General features: G+C 41.2%; 1 protein-coding gene across 1 annotated transcript in view; it reads left to right on the forward strand.

Annotated features, from left to right (window-relative positions):
- Positions 1–3,318: 3,318 nt before the first annotated feature.
- LOC108718466 (dipeptidyl aminopeptidase-like protein 6) overlaps positions 3,319–16,001 on the forward strand; it is an 883,060-nt gene continuing 870,377 nt past the window's right edge. The window contains exon 1 of the mRNA XM_041565794.1: positions 3,319–3,569. Within this exon, the coding sequence (XP_041421728.1) occupies positions 3,510–3,569 (60 nt within the window). The 5' untranslated portion in view covers positions 3,319–3,509. The remainder of the gene's footprint in view (positions 3,570–16,001) is intronic.

Below are 16,001 nucleotides of genomic sequence, written 5' to 3' on the forward strand. Positions count from 1 at the left end.
TTTTAAATATTTAGATTAATTGGATAAAATGGGTGAAGGCTTTTCCGTAATTCTGAGCTTTCTGGATAATGGGTTTCACAGGTAACAGATCCCATACCTGTACTATAGGTACCTGACTGCTGGGAAGTAATGTACTTTTTTGTTTTCATCAGCGAACCTGCCCAAACCCATTGTGCTGAACATGACACTTTCACTGCCAAAGTAGTTGTGCTGTTATATAGCTCAGCTGTCAATCATATATTGCCTGCCCCGCCTCTAAGCATTAGGCATAAAGGCGGGGCAGGCAATTACTTTCACTTTCCGTTCTGCACTTTCTAGGTGTCACTGCCCTCCTTACATTCCCCCTCCCTCCTCATTATCTAATTGTGTGATCAGCGCATGGGTATCAGGTGCCCCATTCTGGCGCATAAACAAGATTTTGGCATGACACAAAGTTTGTCCTAATAACAGGGTCCACAAAATGGCTGCTGCCAGCTTGATGTGATTGTGAATTTAAAGACTAAAAAAAAACGAGATTTAAATCATATATATATATATATATATAGTGCAAGTGAAGTTTATTTTGCTTGACTGACATGATAAAACAGGATTTGGAATTATTTCTTAAAGTGACAGGTCCCCTTTAAAGTACTGTATAGGTCTCCGTCATTCGCACTCTAATAGCATGTCAGAATGAAGAGGGGTCGCCAAATTTGCCTCCCGAAGATGATTATCCCCGCTCTACACAAAGGGATTAAATTAGTGCATGTCAGAAGGAAGAAGGATTGTAAAGGGTTAAATGGCACACGCATATATGAACACCCTGCTGATTGGTGGAGAGCTCGTCCTATCTGTAAATTCCCAGTAAAAATTGGTATAACACCAAGAGACACAGGGAAATACATCAACTCCATTAATACAATCAGTTGAATTGTGGGTATATCTTGCACCGTGTAGGGTTGCCACCTTTTCCGAAAAAACCCCCAACATTAATTAATAACATTGGGATCAACCATAATTTTTACTGGCCAGGCCAGGACGTAACCCTAGCACCATGTCATGTTCCAGAGCAGGCCTGTGTCAAGAGGCGCCGCATCAGCTCAGTCCCTTCGCTTACAGCTCATAGATGTTCTCCTAGAAACTGTTTCTAGTTCTTTACCAGAAAGTGTTAAAGGGGCCTGTGTTTAACCCCATTTCTCCCAAATCAACCAGCCTACTTGGTATGGCTATACGCTGAAAAAAATGAACCCCTTCCCTACCAGCTGCATCTGTAACAATCTTGAGAAGGTTATAGATTCATTTAATAATCGATGTTTAACCCTATTGCTACCAAATCAGACAGCCTATTTCTGGGATGCCAATACTGAAAAAAAGGTTAACCCTTTCCCTTGCACCTGCAGCTGTAACAATGTTTAGCAGGTTAGAGATCAACTTTCTAATCTGTATTTAACCCCATTGCTACTAAATCAGCCAACCAAGTATACTCTGGTGACTATACTCAAAAAAAGTTAACCCTTTCCCTTCCACCTGCAGCTGTAACAATGTTTAGCAGATAAGAGATTGATTTTCTAATCTGTTTTTAACCCCATTGCTACTAAATCAGACAACCAAGTATACTTGGGATGCCAATACTGAGAAAAAGAAGTTAACCCTTTCCCTTCCACCTGCAGCTGTAACAATGCTTAGCAGGTTAGAGATCAATTTTCTAATCTGTATTTAACCCCATTGCTACCACATAAGCCAGTCAAGTATACTCGGGGTGACTATACTCAAAAAAAGTTAACCCTTCCCCCTCCACCTGCAGCTGTAACAATGCTTAGCAGGTTAGAGATTAATTTTCTAATCTGTGTTTAACCCCATTGCTACCAAATCAGACAGACTATTTCTGGTATGCCTATACTAAAAAAGAAGCTAACCCTTTCCCAACAGCTGCATCTATATCAATATTTATTAGGCTATAATCAGTATTTTATCTGTGATTAACCCCATTGCTACAAAATCATTCAGCCTCTGGAATGTGTGTGTGTGGGTGCTTGTGTATTAAAAAAAAAAAAAAAGTTAACCCTTTCCTTACCGGTTGTATCTGTAAAAATGTTTAGCAGTTTATAGATCATTTTTATATAGTTTATATAGGGATTTTTTTTTTACATTTATAAAGCGATTTGTTTGTGAGGTGACTATATATATATATTGTAATTGAAAATATATATAGTTTATATAGGGGTTATATAGGGGTTTATATAGGGATTTTTTTTTTAAATTTATAAAGCGATTTGTTTGTGAGGTGACTATATATATATTGTAATTGAAAATGGAGCCTGAAGACAAAGCAGATGGATCATAAAACTCTGGGAGTTATGAGGCAGGAGAGAGAGTGTAACAGAACACAGTATCAATAAAGTATCTCTCTATTTATAACTGAGTTGGAATGGGCAGAAATCTAATCCATCAGGCTGGGAAATTGCCATGCAGAATTAGTTTCCCTTTAACTTTATTTTTAATGATCAAAAAAATAAATAAAGGGAATGAGAGAGAAATCCAGGGAAAAGAGCGAGAGTTGCAGATGAAATCCTAGAGGTTGAGGGCTGAAGGCAGGCAAAGAGCGGATGAGACAGTCTCCAATCACTGGTTGAACTGGGGGAGCGGAGTAGGGATCTCTGCCTGGGAGGAAGCAATAGCTGTAAGGTTAAACTTGCCTGAATCAGGAGAGAGGGGGGAGGCTGCATGATTGGGGGTAACGTTAGAGACTCTCTACTGTTAACAGATCACTAAACACAACCCATTCAAAGAGGAGCAGAACAGCTTGACAGGTGAACAAGAGACATCAGGGAACGACAGGGCTGTAGTTACAAAAAAATAAAATAAAGGTGCAAATGACAGGCTGACAGTTGAACAAAAGAGGTGCAATAAAGGATGCAATAAACAGCTGAGAACGGGGTGCAACAGCCAGAGGCACATAAACTGACTGTCAGAGCAAGAGACAGCCTGGAAAGTGCATTGTGGAGACGGTTCTGGAACTTGGGGGGAAGACAAGAGACTGTCCAACAGGTGGTGGAAAAGCAGCCTGGATCACAAAATAAAAATTAAGAAATCTAAGGATGAGAGAAGTTGCTGAAGATAAAGAGACAGCCTGAGAAGTTGAGCAAAAGAGAGAGAGACTGAGCTGATCCTGGAGAGATTCAGTTACAGTGCAACACAAGCAGCAGCTTCAGCCTTGCACTTCTGCTCATCCCATGCCAGTTCCTTGTTCTATTGTGTTGAACTACGCAGTATCTGCAGATGTGTGTCTGTATGTGAGTGTTCAGTTTAATTCCTCCCCTGGTCACTAAGCTCTTCACAGTCAGAGGAGGCTTCAGCCTGATCTCTCCTTCTCATTGCAAGACCTTCCCAAGGACTGCTGTCTTCTTCCTGGGACCACAACAACTTCTTGGTGCGCCGACTGGGAGCAGCCGAAAAGTGAAGCCGTCCCTTTGTGAAGATCAGAGAGAATCGAGGGGGGACACTTCTAGCCCCGGGGAAGAAAGTTCAGAATGAATCAAACAGCTGGTGCCTCCAACAATGTGAGGTGTCCTCCCACCAAGGGACCCAAGGTAGGAACCAAAGTTGCATCTCTCTCTCCCTCTTTTTTTGGTTTAACCAGTTCATTGCTGTATCTCTCTCTCCCTTACTGAACCTGCTGTTCTCTAGCACTGAAAGGGTTAGAATCCTCGCTCTGTAGAGCATTGATCATTGCTGTAGAGTCAGTGGAATGCTGAGATAAGATGAAGAGCTTGCAGTCCATGCTTCCTGGGCCAATGTACTATTCCATTTTATTTTTCGCCCTCTCCTTCCTTCGGGTGATGCAGAATGCAATTAGACTGCCACAGATGCATTATTGAGTGCGCTGATAAGCTGCTGCAGCTGCAGGGGCTGCCTTTGCATTATGTGGTGTCAAAATGCCATCTAAGGGCCGACGGAAACAAGAGAATTTTAATCATGGAAAGGATCCCTAGAAATAGGAGATATTATTGTGCACAGAGACAGCACTTTCCAGTAAGAAGGCTCGGAACCAGCGCTGAAGCTGGCAGTACTGTTAACCTTTTCATTCCTGGAGTTGCCTTAGGCACAGAAAACTGTGGAAGCTGTTATAACGCATTTTAAGTGTGATTTTGGCTTTTTAGGCAATATTGTGAAAATTATATGAATCCCCCGCCCCTCCTATTTTGGTTAAAGATAAAATACTGCTGAATTGTTCTCCTGCCTTGTTTGTATTACCTGGGATAGAGCCACCTTTCAGGGGTCACTTTAGATTGCAGGAAAAGTCATTGGTAGTGGTGGAATCAGCACAATCAGCACAGCCGTAACAGCCTAAACTAGATGTCTCTACACTGATTGGTCCAGTCTCATGTCCTGCCTTCCAATGAGGGTTGGAATGCAAGCGTTGGATCCAACATGATCTTATTTAAGCAGGTGGTCTGACTTAAAAGGGTTGTTCACCTTTAAATTAACTTTTAGTATGTGCAGAGAGTGATATTCTGAGACTATTTGCAATTGGCTTTTATTTTTATTTGTGGTTTCTGAGTTATTTAGCTTTTTATTCAGCATCTCTCCAGTTTGGAATTTCAGCAAATCTGGTGGCTAGGGTCAAAATCACCCTAGAAACCATGCACCGATTTGAATAAGAGACTGGAATATGAATAGGAGAGGGTCTGAATAAAAAAAGACAAGCATTTGTTTTTAGATGGGGTTAGTGACCCCCCCATTTGGAAGCTGAAAATAATCAGAAGAAAGCAAATAATTAAAAAACAAGAAAAAAAATGAAGGCCTGTTGGAAAGTTGCTTAGAATTAGCCATTCTATAACATCCTAAAAGTTAAAAAAGGTGAACCACCCCTTTATATATATATATATATGATGTTGACGTGGTCCCTCCAGGTCTCCAGATTATTGGTCCATGTATTGGACTTTCCTTAACGGTCTGCCCTGACCCAAATGTAAGAAAATGATTGGATGAGCCCAATTTACCTTCCAGCCACAGAGCTGGGCCACCTTGATATGGTATTAATAATGAATGAGCAGTGGCAGAACTACCGGGGGAGCAGGGGGTGCGAGCGGGACCCCCCCAGGGCCCCCCAAGAGCCCGTGCGCCACTGAAAATGTGGCCGTACGGAGGGGGCGGGGCCCGGCTGCACCAGGACCCAACCCCCTCTAGTTGCGCTACTGTGAACGAGTTTGTGAATTTCAGCTTGGGTGCCCTGTATTACACAATTAGTGGTACTAAGTTTACCTTTTAATGTTATCATATCTAGTTAAGTTTTTATACTTATATATAGTGGTGGTGTTTTACCCTGCCGAATAATTCTTCATTTTGTTCATAGTCACATTCATATACAGCAAGGTTAGAGCACGGTGCTGCTTCAGAGATCTCGACATTCTGACTTGCTTACTATTGCTAAACTACACTTCCCAGAATGCCCTGGGAATAATCATTTTGTACATGAGAAACATCTGAACCCAGCTTTGAACATCTTGGTGCATATGTGGGATATGTTATAGCCTTTGTGCCGTCTGTGGGAATATGATGGGATGCATATTTAATCACTTTATAGGAGGGATGTTCACCCTGCGGCTGGTGCTGTGCTTCCCATGACAGGCAATAGGCCATGAGACATTCCCGGCCTAAGGTGAGCTTCACATAATGTAAGTTCAACGAGAAATGGAGAATTAAATAACCATGCTTGGGGGTGCTGTATGGAGGTCAGATCTCAAGGCACCCAGCGGAAGGAGTTAATCTTAAAGAGGCCTTATCTGTCAGCATGCTCGCCGTAGCAAGAACACTAAGACTTGGACAACTTCATTGTCAGCTATGTTGACTTGGAGGGCCAATACTGTATTACTCATTATCATTCTGACCAAAGGCAAGTGATACAACACGTTGCTGCTGATCAACCATCACTAAATTAGGACCTTCGAGTATTCAGTTGGCTGCTTACTACATGTTGAGTTACACTGTTGGTTTCTGTTTATAGAGCAATAATGAATGTATTTGGATGTTAATTAAGTTACTGTTTATTGCTGAGAGGGCCTGTGGTTGTCGCAGTATAACTCAACATCCTCAACAAGAAACCATTTTTGTCAAGGGTGCTTAAGTAGGAGCTCTAATTAGGCAGTGGGAGGTGGGACTATATTGCCATGACTGGGGTAGAGCAAAAAGTTGCCAAATTACTGCTCAGTGAACCTGAGTGTCAGGGACATAACTGTAGTTGTGGCATGGGCTGTGGCCAAGGCCTCAGAAGACCCTGGAAGTTTGAAGTACTGATGTGGGGGCAGGAAAAACTCAACCCACACCCTACCCTAACCTGCAAGACCTTAACCTGCACTCGACCATAACCTGCAAAATGTTGCTATAGTAGGACCCACACCCAACCCGTTCCAGTGATTTTTCGTTCTCTAGTTCACTTCTCTGTCTCTGGTTCCAAGACAGCGAATCTTCTGGAGCAGAGGAGTGTAATTTCCCAATCTGACCCGCACTTAATCCTAACTCCCAATGGTTGGCCAAATTTCAACCCAAACCCTCCCCAACCGGTGGTCAACCTGTGTGTTTTGGGTCAACCTGCACATCACTGGTGTGAAGGGTCCAATGCACAAGCCGACATGCAGAGATTAAACAGTGACAGTTCCCACATAAGACAATTTTAAGAACCTGGGATCATCGTTTCTTGCTGATAATCAATGGGTTTGGTCAAATGTTGCACTGGGGCCACAGTTCTGTGTATTTGGCCTTGCTTTGTTTTGTCTATTGCCAGGACCGTATTTCAACCTGAATGTCACCATATCCTTGTAATTTAGCCATGTGGGATATCAGATTTATAGTCTAATCTTGGTGGGGAGAAGGCACCCCTTTCTAAAGTCAGGCATGGTTAGTGGAAACAGAGCACATATCAAAGTCTGATAAAGAAGTACATGTTCTCAAGTGAGAATGCAGCTGATTTACTGTATAAACTGTACATAACGATAGAGGAATCGGGGCTGAGCCCCTTGTTGACCACAGGGACTGTTTCCTCTACAGTTGTAAAAAACGTAGTACCCAGCCTCCTACCCCACTTGTGACCCTGGCCCCAGCCGCTCTCCTACCTAAATGCAAGCTGCCATGTCAAGTGGTGGGGGAGCAGGGCCAGGGAAGGGTGTGGGTTCCTATTGCATAGGCGCAGTGGGCCCCTCCAAAGATTTTTGGTGGGGGGCCCAGGGCATGATGTAGATGTACACCTCTGCCTGATCTATATAAAAAAAAATACAGCATTTCCTACTGCAGTGGCATTTTTGGTTTTTCCCCCCCCCGGTTTTCTTAATGTGAATTAACCCGCATGAAGGGTTCATTAGAGTATTGCCATGATTGCTTATTGGCACTGCTAGCACTGGCAGCTTAATGGAATTACTTAAATGACTCCGCTTGACTGATGATGCCTTTTAAACTGTTATACAAACAATGATCAGAGGGCAGACAAACATCTCATCTGGAGATTGGGAGCTGCTGGATTGTAGAGAGTAGAACTGCTTTGTCCCATAAAGTCAGCTCTCGCATTCCAAAGCACTAAGACCGATGTCACGTAATATTTATAGAATCCATTTAAAAAAGCATCGCCTGACGCGTTTCATGCACATAAGGGCCGGGGTCTTCAAAATTCAAGAACTCTTCTCTTTTGTTGTTGCTGAACTGTACATGTGAGAAAAATCAGAAAGTTAGACGCAACTTTTTCCACTCTAGTATTTATAATGCGTCGCTTGAATTTTCTTGAGCGTAAAAGAAGACATTTTCCTGCATTCTAGGGTTGGGCTTAGATTGTTATGCTAGAATGAATCAAGAATTGTCAGCATTTAAAGGAGATATTATATAAAAAAACAAGAATGTACCAGTGTATTATACTCTTTTAAATATAGAAGGAATATGCTAAAAAAAAGGGGTGTTTTGGTTACTTTATTGAAAATTTCTGCAAAAAACCCTACTAGTCCCGCCCATCTACTCCACTTCCTGCTGCCTCCTTTCCCAGGCTGTGGAGGGCAGCCAATGGCACTCAGCACACTGCAATGTAGGTTAAGAACCAGTCAGCAGCTAGGCTGACCTGATAGCGAACTGAAGTCTGCCTTTGCTTGGTGACTGCAGGGCTGTAATTGGCTGCCCCCCTCCTACAGTACTTCTGGCAGGGACTGTTAGGACACGCCCACCCCTTATTAGAAACCCAGACAGGGACTGTAGCAGAACTATAAGGCTCTCCAATAAAGGGGCTTTTTTAAAACTGCTGCCTACAATATTAGGATGGCTTTAGTATATTTCTCCTACAGGTTTAAGCTCCTGTTTTTTTCAGTTGAGAAGGCTCTAGAAAACTTAGATATGGAAAAAAACCTAATCTGTGAGAGAAAAATTTGCAACTTCAGATAAATCTGCCCCATTGTGTCAAGAATTGCAGGGTCAAAAGTATGTGGGCACCCCCTTTTAATAATTGGAATTGCCTATTAAAGTCAAGGCCATCATTGCAGCTGTCAGTACATCTCGACAATTCCATGCTTCCTACTTTGTGGCAACAATTTGGGGGAAGTACAATATATCCTCTTTCCCCAGTCTTCTCCAATGTAGGAATGGCTTGTGTTTGGTTGGAGGGGTCGGCGCCTCTCCCAATATGCCTCAAATAGAAAAGATACCAAACAACAAAAGCCAGTGTAGCGGAGAGAACCCCTGCACATTTATTCGGTCATGTTTCGGGAGCGTGCCCCTTCACCTGAAACAATTTGGGGGAAGGCACTTTCCTGTTTCAGCACAATAGGTCCATATAGAATGGGGTTGCTGAGATGAAAGTGGGAAAACCTGACTGGCCTTCACAGAACCCTGACTTCAACCTCACTGAACCCCTGTAACAGCCCGACCTCTTACATATAAATGGAAACAAATCCCACCACAATGTTCCACTATCTATTGGAAAGTAATGAAGGGTGAATCTCTCCCGTTTCGCTTTGCCGAAAAATTCACGAATTTCCTGCAAAATTCGCGAAATGCCGAAAAATTTGTGTCGTGAAAGTGGAAAGTTGAAAATTCGGACGTTTTCACGAACAATTAGTGAAATTCAGACGTTTTCACACAAAATCTAGCAATTCAAACCTTTTCACGAAAAAAATCTAGCATTTCGAACATTTTCACGAAAAAAAAAATTGAATTTTCACCAGCGAATTTTCGCGAGAGATTCGCAGTGAATTCGTGCCTGGCGAATTTATTCACCCATCACTATTGGAAAGCCTTCCCAGACGTGTAGAGGCAGCAAAGAGAGGACACATTCCGTATTAATTCCTTTGGTTTTGGAATGTTGGACAGACAGGTGTCCTCGTACTTTTGGTCATATATTTTAAAACAGGGAACCCCAATCTTTTTTACCCGTGAGCCACATTCAAATGTAAAAAAGTGTTGGGGAGCAACACAAGCATGAAACATGTCCTTGAGGTGCCTAATAAAGGATATGATTGGCTATTTGGTAGCCCCTATGTGGACTGGCAGCCTACAGGAGAATCTGTTTGGCCATAAACCTGTTTTTATACAACCAAAACTTGCCTCCAAGCCTGGAATTCAAAAATAAGCAGCTGCTTTGAGACCACTGAGAGCAACATCCAAGGAGTTGGGGAGCAACATGTTACTCATGAGCCACTGGTTGGGAATCACTGGTGTAGAAGGATGTGAGTTTAGATGTTTCATTATCTGCTCTTTAGATGCTGTATCTCTTTGCTAGTAGCTTTTATGGACTCTTCAGCACTTTGTACTGCCCTCACCTAACTCTCCTGGCACTTGACCACAGCAAGTCCTGCTCTTGGTTGTTGGGTCTTCCATTGAACAAGTCTGTCTCTTCAACTCCCATTCTAAACCAATGGTATAATATTAAAAGATACAGAATTCACATTACTGTGTGTGTTATCATTGAAGTAACTACAGTTTGTACTTATCACAGTCAAGATTTCCCATATCTGTTATCTGCTATCCATAGTGTGCTCATAAAGAGGGTTTAGTTTGTCTTTAGGAAAAAATCTGTTAGGTATTTCTTATAATACTCCAGAGACGGACTGAAGTCAAATGTAGCATTTTATGAACAGATCTATAAAAATAATAGTAATAGAATATGTTTGTTTCAAATATTTCCCATCTCTCATAAATATATTCTCCCACTTTTCCTCTGTCAATTTATTGTTCTCATATATACTGTACAGTATATCCTTTGCTGAATATATTATACTGGTAACCCCTTAAACATTAGGGATTATTTATTCAAACCTTGAATAGCAACATTTATATATATACTGTATTTGTACACAACTCAGATTTTTTTCAGTTTTTGTTCAAACATTCCAGTAAAAATGAAGTATCTCTAAACTACTGTATCTATTCTATCTTTCCACTCAGTATGAATTATACCCCTACTTAGTGCATGCTTACCCAGCCATGTCCTTGTTTGTAGCTACCCCCTATCACAGTGATCCCCAATCAGTAGCTCGTGAGTAACATGTCGCTCTCCAACCCCTTGGATGTTGCTCCCAGTGGCCTCAAAGCAGGTGTTTATTTTTGAATTCCAGGCTTGGAGACAAGTTTTGGTTGTATAAATACCAGATGCACTGACAAACAGAGTCTCAATGTAGGTTGACAACCCACATAGGGGCTACCAAATGGCCAATCACAGCCCTTATTTGGCACCCCAAGAACATTTTTCATGCTAGTGTTGCTCCCCAACTCCTTTTACTTCTGAATGTTGCTCACGGGCTCAAAAGGTTGGGGATCCAGGCCTATCATGAGATGCTTTCTAAGTAGACCTGCAAAGTAAGGACATCCAATTACATAGGGCCTACTCAGGTCCGGACTGAGATTTAAAATAGGCCCTGGCATTTCAGGTACACAGAGGCCCAATCAGCCCACATAGAGGCCCAATTAGCCACCACCAGCCCACTAAATACTGACTTTCAATAAGACCTTATAGCAGCCCCTCTGGCATTTGCCAGAACCCACAGATTGCCAGTCCGGGCCTGGGCCTACTGCTCACATCAACTTGAAGCACTTCAGCTTATGTAAGGATATAGTTCCTAGCAACCTCTAAAATACCAGCAACCTTCATATTTTATGTGATGCCACATTCTAGCACTCCCTGCTGTCTAATATTAGATGGAAACTGCAGGCTTAAGATCTATAGTAAAACCCTTTAACTCTTTAAGTATCTGTGGGAGCTAAGGTGAGATGTACTTCAAGAACAATTTTGGCACTGCTACTATACCTGCTATTCCACAGCCACTGTCACTTCCCAGAGACTATTATCCCACTGTTACTATAGGCACCATCTCTCCCTACTATACCTGCTATCCCACAGTCACACTCCCTTCCCAGAGACTATTATCCACTGTTACTATAGGCACCATCTCTCCCTACTATACCTGTTATCCCACAGTCACACTCCCTTCCCAGAGACTATTATCCACTGTTACTATAGGCACCATCTCTCCCTACTATACCTGCTATCCCACAGTCACACTCCCTTCCCAGAGACTATTATCCACTGTTACTATAGGCACCATCTCTCCCTACTATACCTGCTATTCCACAGTCACATTCCCTTCCCAGAGACTATTATCCACTGTTACTATAGGCACCATCTCTCCCTACTATACCTGCTATCCCACAGTCACATTCCCTTCCCAGAGACTATTATCCACTGTTACTATAGACACCATCTCTCCCTACTATATCTGCTATCCCACAGTCACACTCCCTTCCCAGAGACTATTACCCCACTGTTACTATAGGCACCAACTCGTCCTATATAGAACTAAGTCTCCCCCACTCTTTCTATATGCAAATGCTTGATGTAATTCAGTGCAAGAGTCTTGGTTTCTACTCCCTCGCCTCTGAAAATGATATTGTGCAAACCCCTTATGATAGGAAGTATATCATTCTATAAAAGTACTCCTTACAGCTCAGAGAGTGAGGCAACAAAGAGCGTGCCTCTGCAAATCTGATAAACGCTGTACGATATGAATTACAAAGATGTATCATTGCCAAACGCTACGTAGGGAAGAAAAATTCTCATTACAGAACTTACCAAGCTTGAAGAAATACACTATGACTCTAGATCTGTGTTGCATGAAATACATTTTCCTTCAAAAAAGCATATATTTCATAAATCAGCCACTCGTAGCTAAACTTAAATAGAGTGGGTTAGATATTTGTGGCACAAACACATCCTCTGCCCTCGCAACAAGATACGTTTTGTTGATAGTCGCGTGAGTTTTGACTACTTAAGTGTGACTGTAACGGCCTCTCCCTTGGGTTCTTTTGTTGGCACAGCGCATATCAGTTAAAATTGCTTTCCAACTGATTAGTATAGATCACATTGGATTTCTGGCTTTGCATTGTAATGAAGTGCGGTTTGGCTGTAACGCTGAATCGATGGCCGTGCCAATATGTACTTGTGTTAGCACAATCTGAGATCCATTTCTGGGTCTAGAAATGGCCTAATTAGAAACAACACAAAGTTCTCTCTATTAACCCAGAGTTTGGTTTCATTCCTCTCTAAACTGTCTATTCATACAGCAAACCAATACACACTGAACCCATTTAAGTTAACTTTTAGTATGTTATACAATGGTCAATTCTATTGGTCTTCATTTTTTATTTTATTTTTTTATAGTTTTTTAAATTATTTGCGCTTTTCTTTCAGATTATTTTCTGCTTTCAAATGGGGATCATTGTCTTAAAATTAAATGCTCTGTAAATCTACACATTTATTGTCATTGCTACTTTTTATTACTCATACTTCTATTTAGGTCCTCTCGTATTTTTATCCCAGTCTCTTATTCAAATCAGGTTGCTAGGGTAATTTGGAAACCTAGCAACCAGATTGCTGAAATCGCAAACTTCTGAATAAAAAGCCAAATAACTCAAAAAACACAAATAATAAAAAATGAAAAGTAATTGCAAATTGTCTCAGAATATCTCTACATCATACTAAGGGGGTTATTTATTAAGTCCGAATTTTTCTCAATATTTTCTGCTACAAACTCCGATCAAATCCGCTTGGGTTTTTTTGCGCTTATTTATTATTACATTTTCCTGAAAATTTGCTTTGTGGGAAAAAATCAAATTTTCATGTTTTTCAGATTTTTCATTCGATTTTTCTGATTTTTTTCTGATTTTTTTCTATGTGATCTGTTATCCAGAATGCTCGGGGCCTGGGGTTGGATCTCCATACCTTAAGTCTGCTAAAGAATCATTTAAACATTAAATACACCCAATAGGATTGTTTTGCCTCCAATAAGGATTAGTTGGGATCAGGTACAAGGTACTGTTTTATTATTACAGAGAAAAAGGGAATCATTTTTAAAAATTTGGATTATTTGTATTAATTGGAGTCCATGAGCACGCCTTTCTGTAATTTGGAGATGCCTGGATAACGGATCCTATACCTGTGTTATAAGGGGCTGCTTATTCTATACTCATTCTGCAGTGGTAACAGATTCTCAAAATGCACCTGGTTGCGAGTGCACGGTGATATGTTAGATGTCTAACACCCAGTTTGCCCCCCTGCTCTATTGGTGTAAAATTAGCTTACAAAATAAAAAACTTTGGGTTTCATTGGCCCTTAAAAAAGCAGGTAAAGTTGCAATACCCTCATGCGGCTACAGCTGTTAAAAGCCAGTCCTCCTGCACATCTTCTCACCAGGGTCGGACTGGCCCGGCAGGACAAATAGGCCGCTTTCGGTCGAATTCGAATCCTACAAATTGAAATAACATTGTATTCGATCGTATTCGATTCGAAGTTTTTTCAGAAAAAACTTAGATTTTTCTAGTCCAATTGACTCCAAATAGGTTCTAGGAGGCCCCCATAGGCTAAAACGGCAATTCAGCAGGTTTTAGATGGTGAATGGTTGAAGTTTTAAGATTTTTAAAAAGACTGTACATGATAAATTTCGATATTCGAATTTTCGATTTTTTTTTTCAAATTTGAATTGAATTTGGACTATTCCCTAGTCGAAGTACACAAAAACAACTCAAAATTCAAATTTTTTTAATTCTAATTTTCACTTCGACCCTTGATAAATCTGCCCCTTAGTATGATGTAGAGAAAAATATTCTGAGACAATTTGCAATTGGTTTTCCTTTTTTATTTTTTGTGGTTTTTTAGTTATTTATCTTTTTAATTGGTAGCAACTTCAGCAATCTAGTTGCTAGGGTCCACATTGCCCTAGCAACCAGGCATTGATTTGAATAAGAGACTGGAATATGAATAGGAGAGGCCGGAATAGAAAAACAAGTAATAAAAAGTAGTAATAATAATAATACATGTGTAGCCTTATAGAGCATTTGTTTTTTAGATGGGGTCAGTGACCCCCCGTTTGAAAGCTGGAAAGAGTCAAAAGAAGAAGGCAAATCATTAAAACACTATAAAAGAGAAATAATGAAAACCAATTGGCTTAGAATTAGCTATTTTATAACATTATAACTTAAAGGGGAACCTGCCATTTTAATAGAAAGGCCACACTTCTCTTGCAACTAGTGATGGGAGTATCTGTGGCGTTCGCTTCGCGAAATACGTGAAACGGGCAAAAACTCGCGAAACGTCGTTGGCGTCTCGTTTTTGGTGTCCATTTTTTTTCTACGAATTTTTGCGACGGTTTCGCAAATTGCGCTAATTAGCTGCGAATTCGCGCCTGGCAAATAAATACGCCCATCACTACTTGCAACTCAAGAGTCTCCTTGACCTTCCCTGGATCACCTCTGGTCTCCCCATTTATTTGGGGAGTTTTCTCACTATTACCATGCCAAAGTGTAGTTATAACCGTTTTATAACCATGTTTATCAGTAAGCCAGTGTTATTTTGCGTGAATAAGCTCAGGTTAGCATTCTAGCAGAGCATCCCATCCGTTCTTCCGATGATTCTCAGAGCAGTAATGCATTCCTGAATTCTCTGGTTTTAGGTTTATGACATTCACGTGTCAAATCGGCCTGACGAATTTCATATACAGACGCGTGTCTGTATACCATTAATGGTGTCCAGGAGTAAGGGCACATTTTTCAGAGCTGAGTGCCTAAATTCTGTGCTTGTTGCCGTTGTATTTCAGAGACCATCACAAGTGTGACAACTACACACGCCCTGATTCTCATGTCATCCAACCAAGTGCAATTTGGTTACAGTTGTGGAGGGGAAATTAGTCAATGGGATGTTCCATTTCATTTCATTTTAACAATGTGTTTATTATTTTTCATAAACAAGTCAATAATGGAGCAGTACATATAGGGATGTTCCATTCTAACGGTGGATGGAAGACATTCAAAATGTGTGGCTGTATTGTGCTGTGTATGGCCAGTGTAACTGTTTACAGTTAAAAAAAATGTTGTCGCCCATAGACTTTAATGGGCGTCGGCATCATTTCATCGTCGGCGAATTTTTGGTGAAACAAAACAGGTCAAATTCGCCCATCCCTAGTTAAAATAGAACTAAAGTCTAAAAATGAATGTTGCTAAAAATGCCATATTTTATATACTGAGCTTATTGCACGAGGCTAAAGTTTCAGCTTGTCAATAGCAGCAATGATCCAGGACTTCAAACTTGTCACAGGGGGTCACCATCTTGGAAAGTGTCTGTGACACTCACATGCTCAGTGGGCTCTGATTGGCTGTTGAGAAGCTAAGCTTAGGGCTCGTCACTAATTATCCAGCAGAAAATGAGCTTCCCCTGTAATATAAGCTGATGCTACAGGTTTGCTGATTATTAAATTCTGATGCTAATTGCACTGGTTTCTGTGCTGCCATGTAGTAATTATCTGTATTAATTACTAATCAGCCTTATATTGTGACATTTCTATTCTATGTGTACTGTATATTGTGAGTGGGTCCCTAAGCTCAGTAAGTGACAGCAGCACAGAGCATGTGCAGTGAATCAGCAGAAAAGAAGATGGGGAGCTACTGGGGCATCTTTGGAGACACAGATCTTTACTGCTAAAGGGCTGTGGTTGCCTTGGGCTGGTACA

This window comes from Xenopus laevis, chromosome 6L (assembly GCF_017654675.1).
Source record: "Xenopus laevis strain J_2021 chromosome 6L, Xenopus_laevis_v10.1, whole genome shotgun sequence".
NCBI classification, from domain to species: Eukaryota; Metazoa; Chordata; class Amphibia; order Anura; family Pipidae; genus Xenopus; species Xenopus laevis.